The sequence below is a fragment of the Eubalaena glacialis genome, chromosome 8 (assembly GCF_028564815.1).
Source record: "Eubalaena glacialis isolate mEubGla1 chromosome 8, mEubGla1.1.hap2.+ XY, whole genome shotgun sequence".
NCBI classification, from domain to species: domain Eukaryota; kingdom Metazoa; phylum Chordata; class Mammalia; order Artiodactyla; family Balaenidae; genus Eubalaena; species Eubalaena glacialis.
The window spans coordinates 108058892-108075860 of record NC_083723.1 but is presented as its reverse complement, the minus strand read 5'-3'; the positions used below and the strand labels follow the sequence as shown (position 1 = coordinate 108075860).

The 16969-nt window shown below is 50.6% G+C and overlaps 1 protein-coding gene across 3 annotated transcripts in view; it reads left to right on the top strand.

Annotated features, from left to right (window-relative positions):
- PLXNA4 (plexin A4) overlaps window positions 1–16969 on the top strand; it is a 447622-nt gene that overhangs the window by 344350 nt on the left and 86303 nt on the right. For all 3 annotated transcript variants that reach the window (XM_061198737.1, XM_061198736.1, XM_061198735.1), the window contains 4 exons: window positions 4498–4621; window positions 5531–5684; window positions 6925–7024; window positions 9462–9576. In XM_061198737.1, the coding sequence (XP_061054720.1) occupies window positions 4498–4621; window positions 5531–5684; window positions 6925–7024; window positions 9462–9576 (493 nt within the window). The remainder of the gene's footprint in view (window positions 1–4497; window positions 4622–5530; window positions 5685–6924; window positions 7025–9461; window positions 9577–16969) is intronic.

The following is a 16969-nucleotide window of genomic DNA, read 5'->3' as shown; positions in this document are numbered from 1 at the left end:
ATATTGCACTTCAAGCACAGGCCATGACCAATGTGAAGTGTTAAGGATGGGGAATCACCTACAGGGAGAAGCAAGGAGCCAGTTCTGATATCCGAGGCTGGTAGACCCACACTACCTGGAGGGCCTGGGGAGACAGACCAGCGGTGGTTTCCTCCGCCTCCACTCCGGTTTGGAGGTTCGCCCAGGCCGGACTCACAGAGAGCCCCACTTCCAAATTGAAATTTGCTTGCCCAGCCAGCATCACTGGGAGGTAATATTTCCATCATTGTATTTAGGAATTAATTTCTAGTGAACTTAATCACCACCTCTTTCCCTCTCCCTCACCCCCTTCCTTTCTCCATTCCTCTCCCTTCTAATTTTCCACTTGGCTGGGAATTCTCCAGCAGTGAAAGTTCAGGCTTAGGGGAGGCGGTGGTAGCTGCTTCTTTAGAGAAGATAATCTCATTGGAACCACTGACTTGAATAATAACCCCTCCAGGGGCCAGGGCCTTTGTCCCCAAGGGCTTTTAGCACCTCTGAACTGGAGCTGGAGGACCAACTGCAGAGAAAGTGGAGGGAGGAGGGGAGGGAAGAAGAGCTTAGAGGGGCCAGACTCCAATTCTGGGGGCCCGGGCTGTGTTCCTGGAGCCTGCTTCCTGCTGGCCACCTGCAGGTCTGCGTTTCCTGGGGGTGGCAATGGTGCTGGCAGGGATGACTGTCTGGAAACTCAAAGCCATATAGCATGCACTATTTGAGTCCTGCCTGGAAAATGGATGAAGCAGGGTCTTCCACCATGTCCAAGGTGTCCCCACAGTGGAATGCAAGGACATGCTTTCAGAAGTACCTGGAGCCCCTTTGAAGGAAACATCTAAGCCCCCCGACCCAGGGGTCATGAATTAACCCTTTGCACGTTTCCTAGCTCTTGCCTGGCCTAATGGAAAATCATAGTCCCAGAAGAGCAGGAGGCCATTACCCTGACAGACCCTTTAAGAACTCAGAAGGAATCCATTCTTCCCCTACATTTTCCTATCACTTCTAAGGTCAATGGTCTGTGCTTTTGAACATTTGCAGCTTCTGCCCTCATGGGCCCTGAGGGATAGTAGAAATGTCAAAACATCCCTGACACTGACCTTAAACTTGACTTTCCATGAAGAGAGCTGAGTTCTCAATACCCTTTGACAGCTAGGAAGAAAGCAGAGCTACAGCCCAGGCCACTCTTTTCCTCTTTGCTCCCTCCTGCCATCTGGGGCTCCCCCTCCATCATTAAGAGGAAAAGTGCTGCAGCCATTGCTGTCTTTTCATCTTTGATTTGCCCCGTGGTCCAGTCTGGGAGGAGATCTGTGCTTCTGCATCAGCTGCAGTTTGGAGGGGTTGGATGGGAAAGCAGAGGAGGGATGGGGTAATACTAGGTTTTATTGAGGGCTTATTATGTATGAGCTGTGCTCTGTTCTAAATGCTTTACTTGCATCATCTTTTAACCCTCATGATAACCCTATTAGGTAGGTACTATTTTGTCCCCATTTTATAGATGAGAAAACTGAGGCAGCAAGAGGTTAAGTAATTTACCCAAGATTACACAGTTAGATGGGATGTTTAAAATTGTAAGCAATGGGTGGCTTCCCTGGTAAGACCTAAATCTGCGGGAGATGATACCTGTTTAGTTGTGGGCTCTCGGGAGCCATGGAAAGATGCAGCCTCTTGAACTCTGGGAGCAGCAAACCATGCAGATAGACCTTGTCTTGAGATCCCTCAACCAAGTTCCTTTGTACCTCCTGCAAGAGAGAAGGAGTTGCCTCTTTTCTATCTGGACTCTATTTGGTAACTTCAGGTGATGTTTGGGCTGAAAGCAGCTTCATTTTTCCTGTCTGCATAACTTAATCAAAGACATTTTTCAGATCTACTGACTGCTCTTGGAAATAGGAACTTCAAAGTTGGGGAGTCAGTGAATAATTGAAGTCCGTACCAGCTCTCTGGGTCTGCTGTTAATGGGAGTAATAACACTATTAATAGTGATGTCAGTGCAGAAACCCTGGAAAAATCCATAACATTAGCTTAATGGCTGGAGGTAATGAAGTCCTCGCAGAGGAGCTAGCCTGGTAAATTAACTTCCCAGACATTTAGGCAGATGCCCTTGTTGGCATGGGTCTGCTAGAACAGCCTGGGGGTGCCTTGGAAACGACCACACTCACATCTGACCTTTCACCCTTGGGATGAGATTCCTAGACGGGTCCTGGAGAATTCACAAGTCTCAATAATATTCAAAGTGTTTCCAGTGGCAGGCAAAAACAGCAATTAGCATAGAGAAGAAGATTGAGAGGACATTTTTAAATTGCCCTAAGCACAGAAGGGGACATCAGGATGGCAAGGAAAATGGGTTTAGTCTAGAAGCTTCAGGGAGGTAGAGCACAGTGGGTGAGAATGGAGGCTCCAGAGTTCATCTGTGTTCATACAGCCTCCCTCTGATTAGCTGATGACCTTGAACAAGTGACTAACTCTCTCTGTAGTTTCCTGATCTATAAGGTGGGGTTTAAAATGGTTACCTACCTCCCATCATCGCTGGGAGACTTCAGTGACATAAACTGTAAGCCCCTTATCACAGGCCCAATAAGAGCTCAGTGACTAGTAGCCACGATTATTTTATTCAGAATTGTGTTTTACTTGTGATTACACATCCACTTTACTCCAAGGTCATCCTTTTTGTCCATATCTCCCCTTGCTTCCTTTAGTCCACGCCTTCAGTGATTTCTCAGCTAAATTCTCCTCTCAGACCCTCCACTATTAGGCCGTCCCTCCCACCGAGGCCAAGATGCAGCCTCATGAACTCCGGGAGCAGCAAACTATGCACATAGACCTTGTCTTGAGATCCCTCAACGAAGTTCCTTTGTACCCACTGCAAGAGAGAAGGAGTTGCCTCTTTTCTCTCTGGACTCTGTTTGGTAACTCCAGGTGACGTGGATGACATACTTCCTTCCCCGTGGCTGGGAGGAGAGGCCCCCGCAGGTTTCCTCTGTGCCTGAGAGTCACCCCGAGAGCAGCTCAGGGTATCCAGGTGCCTCTCTCCCCTCACCTTTTACCCTACCCCTCACCCATCTGCTTCTTGAGACAGGTGTTCCCTTCTATATCCCTGGCTGTTCCCTTCCCTACTCAGCTCCTTGCCTGGTGCTGCCTCCTCTCCTGCAACAGCCCCTGACATCCTCCCTTCTCGGCAGAGTCTCTCCTCTTTAACCAAAAGAGATCAGCACTCAGGAGGGATTTCCCTGCAGTCCCATCTTACCTCAACATGTCCCTCTGAGGACCCTGCTTTCCCTCACCGCCATCCCACAGCAGAGTCAGTAGTCCAGAGGTTCCAAATCATGGCCGCTCAGCGCAGCTCCACGTTCACCAGGCTTATCCAACTTGGATTAAATACTGTTCCCTGAAAGTCAAATACCTCCGAGCAGTCAACTCCCACTGGAAGGCAGGGCAAGCCCTGGCCCCGGCTGAGAGCTTAAGTGCCTTCCCCTATGTGTGATGCATGCATTTGGGTGACCACCCTGACTTTTATGTGCATCTTTGACAAGCCCCCATCAGTTACGACCGTAAGATCCCAGGTCACCTGGATGTGATCCACTGGTGACAAGGCACACTTTGATCAATAATAGGACACGGACACTAGGCAATAATAGCGAACCTTCTATAGCAGTGATGCTGGGCTGTGGAGCTGGGATTCGGATCCAACGCAGCCTGGCTCCAGAGCGTGCTCTGAACTTCTACACTCTGCAACTTTGATCCCTCCTCCCCTCCCTCCTGCCCACCTACATTTACCTTCTGTCTGCTGGGCAGGAGATAGGCAGGGGATTCCAAAGTAAGTCAGGCATAGTTTCTTCTTTGGAGAAGTTCACACTTGGTAGGAGAGGGCTGCGCTTAGCCTAATAACTGTCGTATAGTCTAAGAAGTTCTAGATGGTGGGAAACACCAAACTTTGCTCTTAACTTTGCTCTTACAGCTTTGTCTTCGTCGGGGGTGGGAGTGGGTTGGTGGGAAGAGGGACCCACGGCAGATGCATTATAGTTGAACCATGTCTAGAGGAACAGGTAGAAGTTGGAATGGGGAAAAATGTGGCGAGAAGGCAGTGCAGACAGAGGAGCTGGCGTGCACAAAGACGAGGAAATCGGAAAGAGGAGATACGTGGAGAGAGCAGTCTCGGTTTGTGAAGGGTGGGGGGGCTGAGGCTGAGTGGGGAGGGGGAATAGACAGGACTTCCAGCTCTTTCTGTGAATGAGGAGGCCCTGAGGGCACTCTGGGGTGACTGTCAAGGTTTCGCATGTGGCAACCAGTGATTGGAATTACCTTCTTCTTCCAATTTGGGCTTGATGGGGGAGGACCAGGCTGGAGGAAGGAAACTAGAAGGTTAGTCCTGGGCATGCTCAGTTCGGACACGTCCTAGGAGCCGCTGGCCATGCCTGACCTCCGCGCCGGCCCCTCACTGGACCAGCGGTCTCCTCCTGAGTCCCTGATCAGTCGCCCTGTCCTTCCCAGGTGCACCCGGAAGGAGCGCTGTGAGCGGTCCAGAGAGCCCCGCAGGTTTGCCTCTGAGATGAAGCAGTGCGTCCGGCTGACCGTCCATCCCAGCAACATCTCCGTTTCTCAGTACAATGTCCTGGTAAGGCCATGGGACCGGGATCCAGGGAGGTTGGAAGAGCCCTCCCCCTGCCAAAAAGGGCCTCAGCCCAACACCCCTCAGGAGGGCTGGGCCCAGCTGGCCAGCAAGGCCGCTCCAGAGCAGGGCAGGGGTGTTAAAGAATGTGTCCCCGGGGATGGAAGATGGGGACGTTTGCAGGACTATCGGGGAAGAGGCTTTATGCACAAGGGGTAGAAAGACAGGGAAAACTGACACGAAAAATGAAAGAAAGAGTGACCAAGAGGGGGAGAGTGTTGGGAACACTGTCCTTGTCTTTGAGACGGGAAAGATGTATGTGCTGAGGGAGAAAAGGGGGCGATGGCGCCCACGTTCTTCCTGGGCACCTGGTGGTTGGTGTTGCCATTTTCCAAAGTTGGGGATAACGGAGAGAAGCCTGACCAGCAGTTCCTCGGGGCCTCAGTCCTGCCCGGGGCCTCTTTCCACCTACAAATCCCCTAAATGTTCTGTTTCCTGGGGCCAAATCCATGCAGATGCTTATTTCTTTTGTCTCTGTCTCTTACCATCCCACCACCTTCTCTGTCCTCTCCTGTCATAAATTGGGTCTCTTCTTCTGTATGTCAATATTGCCTCATGCTTGTCTTTCTTCTCTTTCTCTCTGATCTCTCTTGCTCTCCCTCTTTCTTCCTTTATTCCACACCCTCCTTTTCCCATTTCTCTCTCCTCCTCTCTCTCCCTCTTTCTTCCTTTATTCCACACCCTCCTTTTCCCATTTCTCTCTCCTCCTCTCTCTCCCTCTTTCTTCCTTTATTCCATACCCTCCTTTTCCCATTTCTCTCTCCTCCTCTCTCTCCCTCTTTCTTCCTTTATTCCATACCCTCCTTTCCCCATTTCTCTCTCCTCCTCTCTCTCCCCCTACCTGGCTGTTCACAGCTGGTCCTGGAGACATACAATGTCCCAGAGCTGTCAGCTGGTGTCAACTGCACCTTCGAGGACCTGTCAGAGATGGATGGGCTGGTGGTAGGCAATCAGATCCAGTGCTACTCCCCAGCAGCCAAGGAGGTGCCCCGGATCATCACGGAGAACGGTGAGTGGTCCCCAGAGGCAAAGCGGGGTGGCAAGTCCTTCCTCCTGCCTCCTGGATGATGAGAACTCAGGACAGACATGGGGGATTGAGGGAGCACACAGGAGGGGAGGGCCAGAGGAAGCGGTGTGCGTTGGTAGGGATGTCACAGGAAGAGGGGGATGGAGTGTCCCTCCGCTGCCTTTGGAATTGAGACCAGGTGAGCATTCAGGAGTCAACCTCACCCTGGGTGAGGAGCAGTGCCAAGAGGGCGGGAGAGGGAAAGGCCAGCACGGTGGCAGAGTGTGCCGGTCAAGTTCGGAGGTCATGCTGGAGCATGAGAGGGCTGGCATGGAGGGGCACGGGAGGAGGGATGGGGTGCAGGGGTCATCTGGTTCCTTACCCCCTGCCTGCACTGCTGGGTCTCTGACCCTGAACCGTTGCCGCCCCCCACGCCCCCCCCGCCCTGCCTCCCCGGAGCTTCCTGTTCATGGCCGGCTGCCACGAGAAGGGCAAGGTGGACAGAGGCCCAGCGCTGGGAGGGACAGGCGGCCTGGGCAGCCTGATTCCATGTTGGCCCTCCCATTTGGGCTTGTCACATTTGTTCCGAGCTGATTGATTAATGAGCCTCTCCGGGAAGGCACAGAGCAAGGGGCCTGGGGTCCGGGCTGTGAATTAAACATGGGCCCCATCTCCTCCCTGGTGCCAGCGGAGGATTCCAGGGATGCCTGCCCGAATGGAGCCCACCAGAGGAGGTGGTGTCAGCACAGGGTCTTTCCTTACAGAGATGGGGCACGAGCTCGTGAGTGCTCACACACCTCCACGTAAAACCTCTGGCGTAATTTGTGGCAGCGTTGCCAAGAGTCTACGTGTTTCTCCTGGTAGCTAATCAATGTGTGTATTTGTAATTCTGTGAGGGCTGCATGGACATCATGTATGTGAATGCACATTTGAATACCTGTCAGAGTGTGTGTGTGTGTGTGTGTGTGTGTGTGTGTAGACAGGAAAGGACCTGGTGAGCAAATGAGAGGTGGGTGCCGGGAATACAGTGTGGAAGGAGAAATGGACCAGAATCGCCCTCTGCAGCTGTTCTCGGGGTTGTCCTGGGACCGGGCCCGACTGAATCCGGATCTGGTTAGAGCTGAGCACACCCCCTGGAGAGTGGGCTCCCCTTTGCCAGGGTGCATTACTCTCAGCGGAACCTGACACGGGGCAGTGGCCGTCCCCCATCCCACCTCCACCTCACGGCTGGCTCCGCCCACAGGGGACCACCATGTCGTCCAGCTGCAGCTCAAGTCGAAGGAGACAGGCATGACCTTTGCCAGCACCAGCTTTGTCTTCTACAACTGCAGCGTCCACAATTCGTAAGTGCCCCTCCAGCCTCACTCAGCTCCCTGTATCTGGGGTCAAAGTTCATCCAAAGATAGAAGACCCCACCACTTTTCCCAAGGACTTACCATCTAGAGGCCCTGTAAGGCGACCTCCTTCACCCCCAGAAGGAGAGAGACTCCCTCCTCTGGCACCCACAGGGTTAATGGGAAGAGGCTAGAATGGGCAGAGTGATAACCTGTGGGCTGGGGAGCTCCAAGTCCCTAGCCCTTACGTCTTCTCTGGCATAAGTCTGCTAACGTGATTCACTTTCCACCATCTGTAGAGGAGGGGGGTGCTTATTACCTGAAGAACAGAGCGGCCAGCACCCCAGGTGAGAAGAGGGTTCTGGGGAGGGAGGGAAGGCCCCACGTGTGTCCAGGCAGTGGTCCAACAAGTCACCTGAACGAACGCTCAGCTCTGCACAGTCCCCTGCACGCTGGGTCGGGACTCAGGCTGCGACGGTCAGAGGCGGGCTTGGGCCTGGGGTGGGGTTCTAGCTCTGGCTCCGGCTCCAGCTCTGGCTCTGTTTGACTGAAGCCTCCACTTCCCGGGGGAAGCCACGGACGACGGAGGCTTGGGCTCTGGAGTCAGACCAGCTAGGAAAAGTAACCCTTCTGTGCCCCAGCATCCTCTGTAAATGAGGAAATAGTAGTCCTCCTCCTGGGGCGTCCCCCAAATATTTAACAGCTGACACGGCAAGGGCACGGTCCCATCGGCTGGGACGTCGCTGGTTGCTACCCCTGCTCATCAGCCCTGCTCAGCCCACAGGATGGCTGCGAGGGCTAGAAGAGTGCTTACAAGGAGAGCGGTTAGAGCCATGTCTGGCCGACTGTTAGGCACTGTACATTTTACTGTTACTATATTATTATTTCCTCTCCAAAATGATGGGCCTGGATAATATTGAGAAGGTACAAACCTGTTTTTCACCATAGAAACCTTTCTTCCACCAAAATTAGGTGTGAAAGCCCAATACACAAAATAGATGGAAGCAGGAGATGGTTGAGGGTCGAGGGGACCTGGAACCCCTCTGTCTAGGAACCCCACACATCTCACACAGTCTCCAAAGAAGCTCCACGGAACCCCCAGGGTTCCCTAGAGCACAGTTTGAAAGCCATAGAACCTGTACTCAAAAAGCTTTGCTTGCTTTAATATAATGTTCTGTTTTCTTCTCCATACAGGACAAGCTAGTTAACATAACCATAGATATTTGGGGCTCTAGGCTGGTGGGCTCTGTCTGGTTATGACAGCTGTGAGTCCAGAGCTTGGCTCTCTTTGGCACCCCAGTAAGAGGCAGCCAGTCCTCCCAGCCAAATTGCTTCGACATTGGAATTCTCTTCCTGCTTCTTCCCACAGAGCTTGCCATGTCTTTACCATGTGGTGACCTAATCCCTCACTCCCCTTTGCCCCTCTAAGAAAGTAGAATAGGTAGATGAAATCATGTTTGAAGTTTCCATTCAGTCCATAAAATGATTTTAAGCATCCTATATGCAAGACAGTGTGTTATTCATTAGACAAAGAGGATCAAAAATTAATAAGATGCAAAGACTCAGTCTCTACCCCCCAAGAATCATGGCCTAGTGGACCAGTCGATGAACAGGACAATGAATAAGTAAAATATAATACAACAAGACCAGTACTGTTCCAGAGACAGAAACAAAAGGATGAATAGCATGAGGGCCCCAATGAGACCAACTCTCCGCTGGTCAAAGAAGGAAGAGGAGATGATGAGGTAGAGGAAATGGTACTCCAGGTAGAAGGACAGCATGGGGAGAGCATGGCCTGTTCTTGGCTGAAGCACCAGACACGTGTGGGGACAGTGGATCTAGACACCACAGAGGCCTTGGCCTGCATGGCAAGGCATTTGGGTTCGACCCTTTGGGAGAAGGGAACCATGTTGGGTTTTAAACAGGAAGTAGCTTTTATAAAGTTGCCTGTGTTTCCTGGGAATGGTGAGTAGAGGTAGGGTTGCCAACTCTGCCCATCACACTGAGGGGGTAGCCTCAGGACCTTCCTCTGCAAAGGTGGGTCCTTGTCAGCAGAGACCCTGGAGTCAATTTGAATTAAAAGTCAATTTCACTGTTAGTCCTAACTCTTATGGGTTCTCTGGATGAGCCCCTCTACTCCAGACCTCATTGTTTCCCAATTCAGCAAAAGAGGGCACCATCCTATAAAAATGGAGGGTGGTTGATGAGGCTCTTGGGGGATCGGGCTTGTCAGCTACCTGAGTGAGGGCGGAGGCCAGAGACTCTTGGCTTCCTGAGGACGTGGAGAGAAAAGGGATGGATTTTTACAAGGTCTACTCTTCCTGAGCGTTTGAAGGTGGTTTCTCCTACTATGAAAACATGTTTTGCTAGGCCCTAGAGTCTTAGGCTTTCTGCTTTTGGTTCATGCAGGTTCTATGACGTGTGCCTCTTCCTCCTCTGTGCCCAGGTGCCTGTCCTGCGTGGAGAGCCCATACCGCTGCCACTGGTGTAAATACCGGCATGTCTGCACCCACGACCCCAAGACTTGCTCCTTCCAGGAAGGCCGGGTGAGGCTGCCTGAGGTAGGTCCCGCAGCCAGAGCCGTGAGCGCTGCTTGCTGTGAGCGTGGGACACGCAGGTAGGTCTTCCCTTAAGAAGAGAAAACAAAGGCAAATCCCGCAGGACCACCCCCTTGCTCCCCAACCCCGACTCCTAAGGGACCACTTCACGAAAGCAGTAAACAAGCAAAGCTCTGAGCTCTGGGTCAGTCCTGGGGGTTCAGTTACCAGACAGAGGTGCATTCCAGGTCACTCCATCCAGCAGGATCCTCTACACACCAGGTGTGTTCCAGAACAATCCCAGAGAGGGGTGTGTGTGTGTGTGTGTGTGTCCTAGAAATAATTGTAAGTACACAGCAGGACTGTACAGACTGCTCAGCGGTCCCTCAGAGCACTGTCCCGTAGAGCAGAGCTGAGATCAAAGAAGTCAAGTCGAGTAAAAGGGAGAGAAGGATAAGAATGAGAGGGTGGTCACTAACCTGAGGGTGGTTTTCAAAGTGTGGTCCCCAAACCAGCAGCATCAGCGTCCTCATCACCTGGGGCCTTGTCAGAGATGCAAAATCTCCCCCTCCATCCTCTCCCCCAGCTGGATGACCCCTCGGGGCTGCGGTCGGCACTGTGCGATTCTGCTGCACAGACCAGTCTGCAAATCACTGACACAGGGTCAGGCTCCGTGGCTAAGACACTGTTTCTGTTCCCTCCTGGTCTTTAGTCTTATCCTTGAAAACTCTTCATCACCGTAATAGAAATACTGTACGCCTATGTTGTTTCCTCTCTGAGAGTGTAAGTTTGTGGGCAAAGACCTCAAGGATAATGGGTGTAAACACATTTTGGAAAAGTCTGCTGTTGTTCAAACATTATGGTGCTTGTGTGACTCCAACCATTGGGCCAGTAGTTCTGAAGAGTGGTTTAGAATGCTGTTGCTGAGAACAGGAAGATAGAGAGGTGATTATATCTATATCTATATCTATATCTATATCTATATCTATATCTATATCTATATCTGTATCTATATCTATATCGTGTTGGTTAGACCCCACTGAATGCAAGGACAGGGCACTCTCTCGGCCAACGCTGGACTCAGGCTCCAACATCTCTCCTACCCCCCAAGTCTTGGGTGTACCTTCCAGCCCCCTTCACACAGCCACACAGGTGCCATGACCATGTGGCAAAGCCATAGCTGTGAGAGCAGGGAACTGTCCTGGTGCAGAAAGCATAAGGGCTGTTTGGGGGGCTGGCTGGGGCATGGTGAGAACAGAGAGGCCCGCCCCCAGACTCCCACCCCACTAGGAGCCCTAACTCAGGCCAAAGCCTTAATGGCAGGAGGGAAGCTGTCTTGTCTCTGAAAGGGAGGAGCGAAGGACACCTCACCACCAGCATCTTCTGCATTGAGCTCTCCTCACCCAGGAAAAATGACTGAAGCGTGTCTGGCGATGAGACATTTCCAGCCCCGGATCCCACTTTCCCAAGCTCTGGTGGCTGAGCAGGAGTTCTCGGGGTAGAGAATGGGTAGAGCAATCCTTTGTAGAGGGAAAGGCAAGGAATGGTGAGGTTGTCAAGGGGAGAGAATGCTCCCAATTGGGTGGGAGGGGGGGAACAAGAGGAGCAAAAAAGACAGAAAAAGCAGAAATTTGAAAACCTCATTCAAGGTAATTAAATGATTAGGAGCCTTTGAAATCCACCAGATAGCTCAGTTGTCTCTGCTTTCCTTTTATTCTTGGGCCTCTCCACACATGAAATCCCTGCTAGATACACCAGCCTGGAAAGCTGGAGAGAGCCTGAAAACCTCTTTCTCTCTGCACCCATCAAGTCACTTGTAGGTTTCAAACCAGAACAAGAAGAGGCTGTGGAAGTCTCTAGACACAGGCCCTCTGCCTCTACGATGGGGTCTGTCTATGGCTGGGAACGGCTGCTCTGAATTCGTAATCCGAAAAAAAGACCCAGACCTCGATTATCCCTTCATAGGGAAAGGGAGAAAAGGGGTTATGTCTTGGCTTTAAGTAGGAATGTGAATCTAATTTTTATGTGTCAATTCTCTGCTTTTTTTTTTTTTTAATAGATGGGTAATAAACCTTTTGAATTTTTTATTTATTTATTTATTTATTTATGGCTGTGTTGGGTCTTCGTTTCTGTGCGAGGGCTTTCTCTAGTTGCGGCAAGCGGGGGCCACTCTTCATCGCGGTGTGCGGACCTCTCACTATCACGGCCTCTCTTGTTGCGGAGCACAGGCTCCAGACGCGCAGGCTCAGTAATTGTGGCTCACGGGCCTAGTCGCTCCGCGGCATGTGGGATCCTCCCAGACCAGGGCTCGAACCTGTGTCCCCTGCATTGGCAGGCAGATTCTCAACCACTGCGCCACCAGGGAAGCCCTGCTTCTTTTTTTTTTAACTAAAACAAAGTGGAGCTAAAGCTAGTAGGACAGACAGGGGTCTGACAGCCAAGGGGCACACCTTGGCATGAAGACCCTGATAAAAGGCTGTACATTCTCAGGACTTTCCTGGTGGTCCAGCAGTTAAGACTTCGTGCCCCCAGTGCAGGGGGCCTGGGTTCAATCCCTGGTTGGGGAGCTCGATCCTGCATGCATGCCGCAACTAAGAGCCCACATGCACAACTACAAGATCCCGCATGCCCCAACTAAGACCTGGCGCAGCCAAACAAATAAATAAATAAAATATTTTTTAAAAAAGAAATTTAAAAAAAGGCTATCCATTCTCCTCAATCCTGGGCCTTTGTCTTGGGGTGCGGGGTCAGAAGCAGAAGAAGGGCTGGTTGACCCACCCAACCAGGGGCTAAGAGCCCAGGAAGCACCTCTTCTTATGTTGTTCAGAAACCTACAAGTAACTTGATGGCAGTGGAGACAAAGAGGTTTCCAGGCTCTCTCCAGCTTTCCAGGCTGGTGTATCTGGCAGGGATTTCATGTGTGGAGAGGCCCGAGAATAAAATGAAAACAGAGACAATTGAGCTCTCTGGTGGATTTCAAAGGCCCCTAATCACTTAATTACCTTGAAGGAGGTTTTCAAATTTCTGCTTTTTCTGTCTTGTTTGCCCCTCTTGTCCCAACTTTCTTTCTTTTAAATATGTAAAGGCAGCTGGCATCTGCTGCTCAGAAAGAAGAAAAAAACCTAGAAAAGAATAAAACAATAGCCCACCACGTTTCCCAGTGCAATTCGGGGATCTCCATAAAAGAATAATGTCTTCAAGTGCCCAGACTGTAAACCAGGCACAGCACCCATGTGTACCTGGTGGTGGCAGAGGTCAGTGGGGATTCACAGAACCTCAGAGGGTGTGGTGCCGGGGTCCCCAGAAGAGGAAGAAGCCTGGAGGAACGTGACGGATGGAGGGATGTGAAGAAGGACAAACCCACCGCTGTGGCCCCCCAACTCTTTCCATTTTACATGAGCCCTTTTACCGTGAGCCTGGCAAGCCATCACAGTGACAGGCTCCCAGGTATCTTGGAATCGCCATGCCTCCCTTATCACTTCACTGAATGGAATTAACTTTGGCTTCTCTTTTTCTTGGATGCTTATTTATTCCAAGAGAAGGAAGTTTTAAGGCTGTGCTCCTGATCCACAATTGGAGGCTGCATTCTACCCAGCTCAATAATGGACCATTTTGAATACAACACAGAGGAGAGGCCAGAGTCGACCACCTCATGATGGTTGTTGTAGCAGCGTCTTCCTGGAGATAAGGGGAAAAGAAGTAAATAAATATTTGTGGACTGTTGGCTGATTCCAACCATTGCAGGTCAGCGGAAGAAGGTCATTGTCCTCAGAGCTTAAAAAAAAAGCCCCGGCTGCTAACAGAAATATAATGATCTTGTTTTAATGTCGTTGTTTTGTTTTCTATATTTTTGTTTCTGGGAAGAGCTGGTAGCAGGAATAAGGGGTAACAAAGAAAATTACACATCTGAAAGGTGATTTTGTAGAAGCCCCAGGCACAAGTGTCCCCTCTCCATGCCAGGGGAAGAGCTTATTCATGGCATGATACTCTGTAGCATTGTTACAGGTCACCTCTCATCCTACATAACCCACTTCTTGAACATTGCCCATACGCGGGGCATTGTGGGAGGTTTAAAGGTGTGCAAGAGATCTGTAGATCTGTATTTAGAGACGTGTAAAATGGGACCATTGGTCCACATGATTGCTAAAGTTCTGTAATTATCAGTGGAAATAATCTGGAGAGCACCAAACAGAAATCCACGCCCAAGAAGTGGTCTTACTGGGTGAGTGTCCAAGTGTGGCCTAGGTCTCCCAGTTCTGCCCAATAGGGGGGCTCACACAGCCTCAGGCCTGGAGCTCCCCTGGACTTCCAGACCCAGACTCACCCTGGGAATGAAGGGGAGACCCAGGCCCAGCGATTCTTCTGGAAGTCCCTAGGTTTTCATTTGCTTTCAACCTTTGAGTGTGGGGATGCAGACAGAGGCCTTTTGTTAGCCAAGAGGGAGGCTGCCAGGTGGCCCTTCAACTCCCCAGCAGCATCCTGTATCCCTAGGAAGGCTTTCATCCGGGCGTCTTCCAGTTTCAACACTGGCTTTGTTGACTATCACCAGGCATGTTGAATTACCTCTTTTTTTTTCCCTGAACAAAGAGTGCATTCAGGTGAAGTTATTGGTCTGGAACAGAGAACTGGTCAATCATTGTTGTTATTATATTAATGGCAAGTATTCTCGAGTAATTACAATTATTAGAAATAGAACGCCCAATAACATATGTTGTTTATAGTCACTATATTCCAGTTACAAGGAATGATTTTGTTTCAACTAATGATGGCATTGTGATAACAACCCTGGGTCCTTAGATCAGCTGCCAGATCCTGGGTACCAAAGAGAAGAGGGAGAGAAAGGCGAGGGAAAGCTGAAGTGGGACCACAGAGTCTTCAGTCCTGTTCTCCCAGTATCAGCCGAGACTCCTTGCTTCCCACTGGAATGGCCTTTCACCGGGGCAGCCATGAACAGGGCCACGCTCTCACCTCCACCAGGCGGGAGGGACCACTGGTCTCCAAGTGGCTTTGGAATCCCCAGGCTCCTCTGCTGGGTGACCTGAGCCCCCCATCAGGCCCACACACTTAATAACAGTGATCCTTGGGGAACGAAGGCGAACTCCCATGGAAAAGCAAATCCATTGACAAGAATTTATCCTCGCTGGACTATTTTGCTGTTATTTCTCATCTAAACTGAAAAGCAAAGTGAGCTGCGGCTGAAGCTGCATTCTCTGGGCTCCAGGCTGGATGGGCTTTGCGAGGAAGCCGAGGTACACCTGACGCATTAAATACAGGCTCAAAGAGGAAGTTCCTGCAGCCCCTCTCTTCTTGAAGTTCAACCAGAGTGTTTACTCCAGAGAACAATTGTAAGATCAGAAGAGGCAAAATGAATTCTATTTGATTTCCAAAGCTGTGCTTGAAAGTTTCTCCCCAAATCCCCTACCACCCCGATACCGCTGAGTTGAATCTGTTGCCAGGACAGGTATTGGGAAATCTGCTGATCCCAAGGTCAGTCCTCCCTGGGACTCAAGCGCTGGCAAAGCAGGGAAAGTCCAGGCCCCAGGACAGCTGCTGAAATAAGCCCCATGCCCAGAGACAGGGCAGGCCAAGGGCATTTATCCCCAACTGGACTTGAAGGAGATCAGGCCAGCCCACCTTGTCAGCGATTCAGCTCCCCTTCTTACGGTCCTCTGGGATCCAACCAGAGGGAACAAAAGCACCCTTGCCATGCCCTTCACCCTCCTTTGAGAAAACAAAGCCAAACCCCTGTGCGCCACTCCCACTGCAGGTATTCCATTACTGGGTTGCCATTTCTCCACTCAACTGCACTTTCCATCAATCTCATCTGCCCTTCCCCCACTTAAGATGATGGGTATTTCCTTTTTGTATTATTACTTTGCTCTCTCCATAAACCAGCCCATCGTAGATCACGTTAATGGCATAAACTTGGGGAACAGCAAAGAAACTATATGGTGCATTGCATTTTTGTACTGGGCACCATGGGTCTGAGAAGGTGAGTGTAAATTTTGGGGGTTGGTTGCGGCTAGGGCTGACTTGTCTTTGGAATTGATGGGGGCTGAGGTGACATGGGGGGAGGGGTGACCTGCAATTTACTTATTCATTAGCTGCCCCTCTGTGCTGCCCCTACCCAGCTCCCCCCACACCAGAGCTTCACATCCCCCCAACCTTGCGGTAGCAACTGAGAGAATTAGAGTCCTCATCTTGTAGACACACTAGGGACTGTAAATCCACAGCCTACCACCCCCTCCCCAGGAAGCACCAGCCCTGAAGGCAGCTTTTCCTCTCCCAGCTGGGCAGCATTCTTTATGTCGTGTTCAATTATTTAAATATGCAATGAAACCTCTGTATAAAGCAGCCACCGACATGCTGGACGTGGTAGATGGAAAGGCATCTTTTTTGCTCTCATATGTTGATACTCCCCCTGCAATTAGCGGTGCTGTCTTTACTTCTGTGTGCATTTCAGTGGAAACCAAAATATGCACAGGGCTAGACGATGGACCTGGAGCCCGCTGGAGCCACTTCCTGAAAGCCAAGACATTTAAAGATCTTCTTGCACCTCAAGCCACCCTTCTCCCCAACCTCAGCCCATTCTCAGGACTGCAGAACATAGCCACGGGCAAAACAGACTCCAAGCGAATCTGGTTCTTATTGTATGCATTTGTCTCCAAATAATCTTGCTAAATGCAGGTGTTTTCTACCCTCCAAGAGCTGGCCCTTTCAAATGATTGTTCAGAGAAATATCTTCCTTGAAAAGCGAAGGGCAGTATGTTTTTAAGGAATTCTGTAAGGGGGCTAGATCATCATCTGGGGACAAAAGTCAGTAAGATGATGGTGAGAGTGTTTTGCTCATGGTCACTGTGGGAACTGAGATAACTGGTGTGCTTAATTTCTTTCTCATGGACATGGTGGTGATCATATGTGTTGTGCTATGAAATAAGATAGCACGTGGCAAAATATGTGTAAGGTGATGGAGGTGGTGGGATGTGCACTGCGTTGAAACCTTGTACCCCTTGCACCGTGTTAATTGTGTTAGCTAGAATAACAGTATCACGCACTACCTATCAGAGCCATACCCACCTGTATGACTATGCCAGGTCACAATATACCAGTTATTAAAATACTTCCCTCCTGGTAGGTAAATGGCTCTTTCAGGAGACCAACCTACCCTGCAAAGACCCCCACCTCCTCCAGCATGCAGTTGTCGATATTTTGAATACCACGCTTTGAGCTAGTTTAGCAGGCATTGTTTACCCCCATTTTAAAGATGGGAAAACTGAGCCTCAGGTTATATGAGGATGTGTCCCAGGTCATCTACTGGGTTAATATTAGAATTGGGACCATAAAATTCGTGGAATCCAAACCAGCCTCTTCATTTTATGGATGAGGAGACGCAGAGGGTTTGGGGACGTGCCCAAGG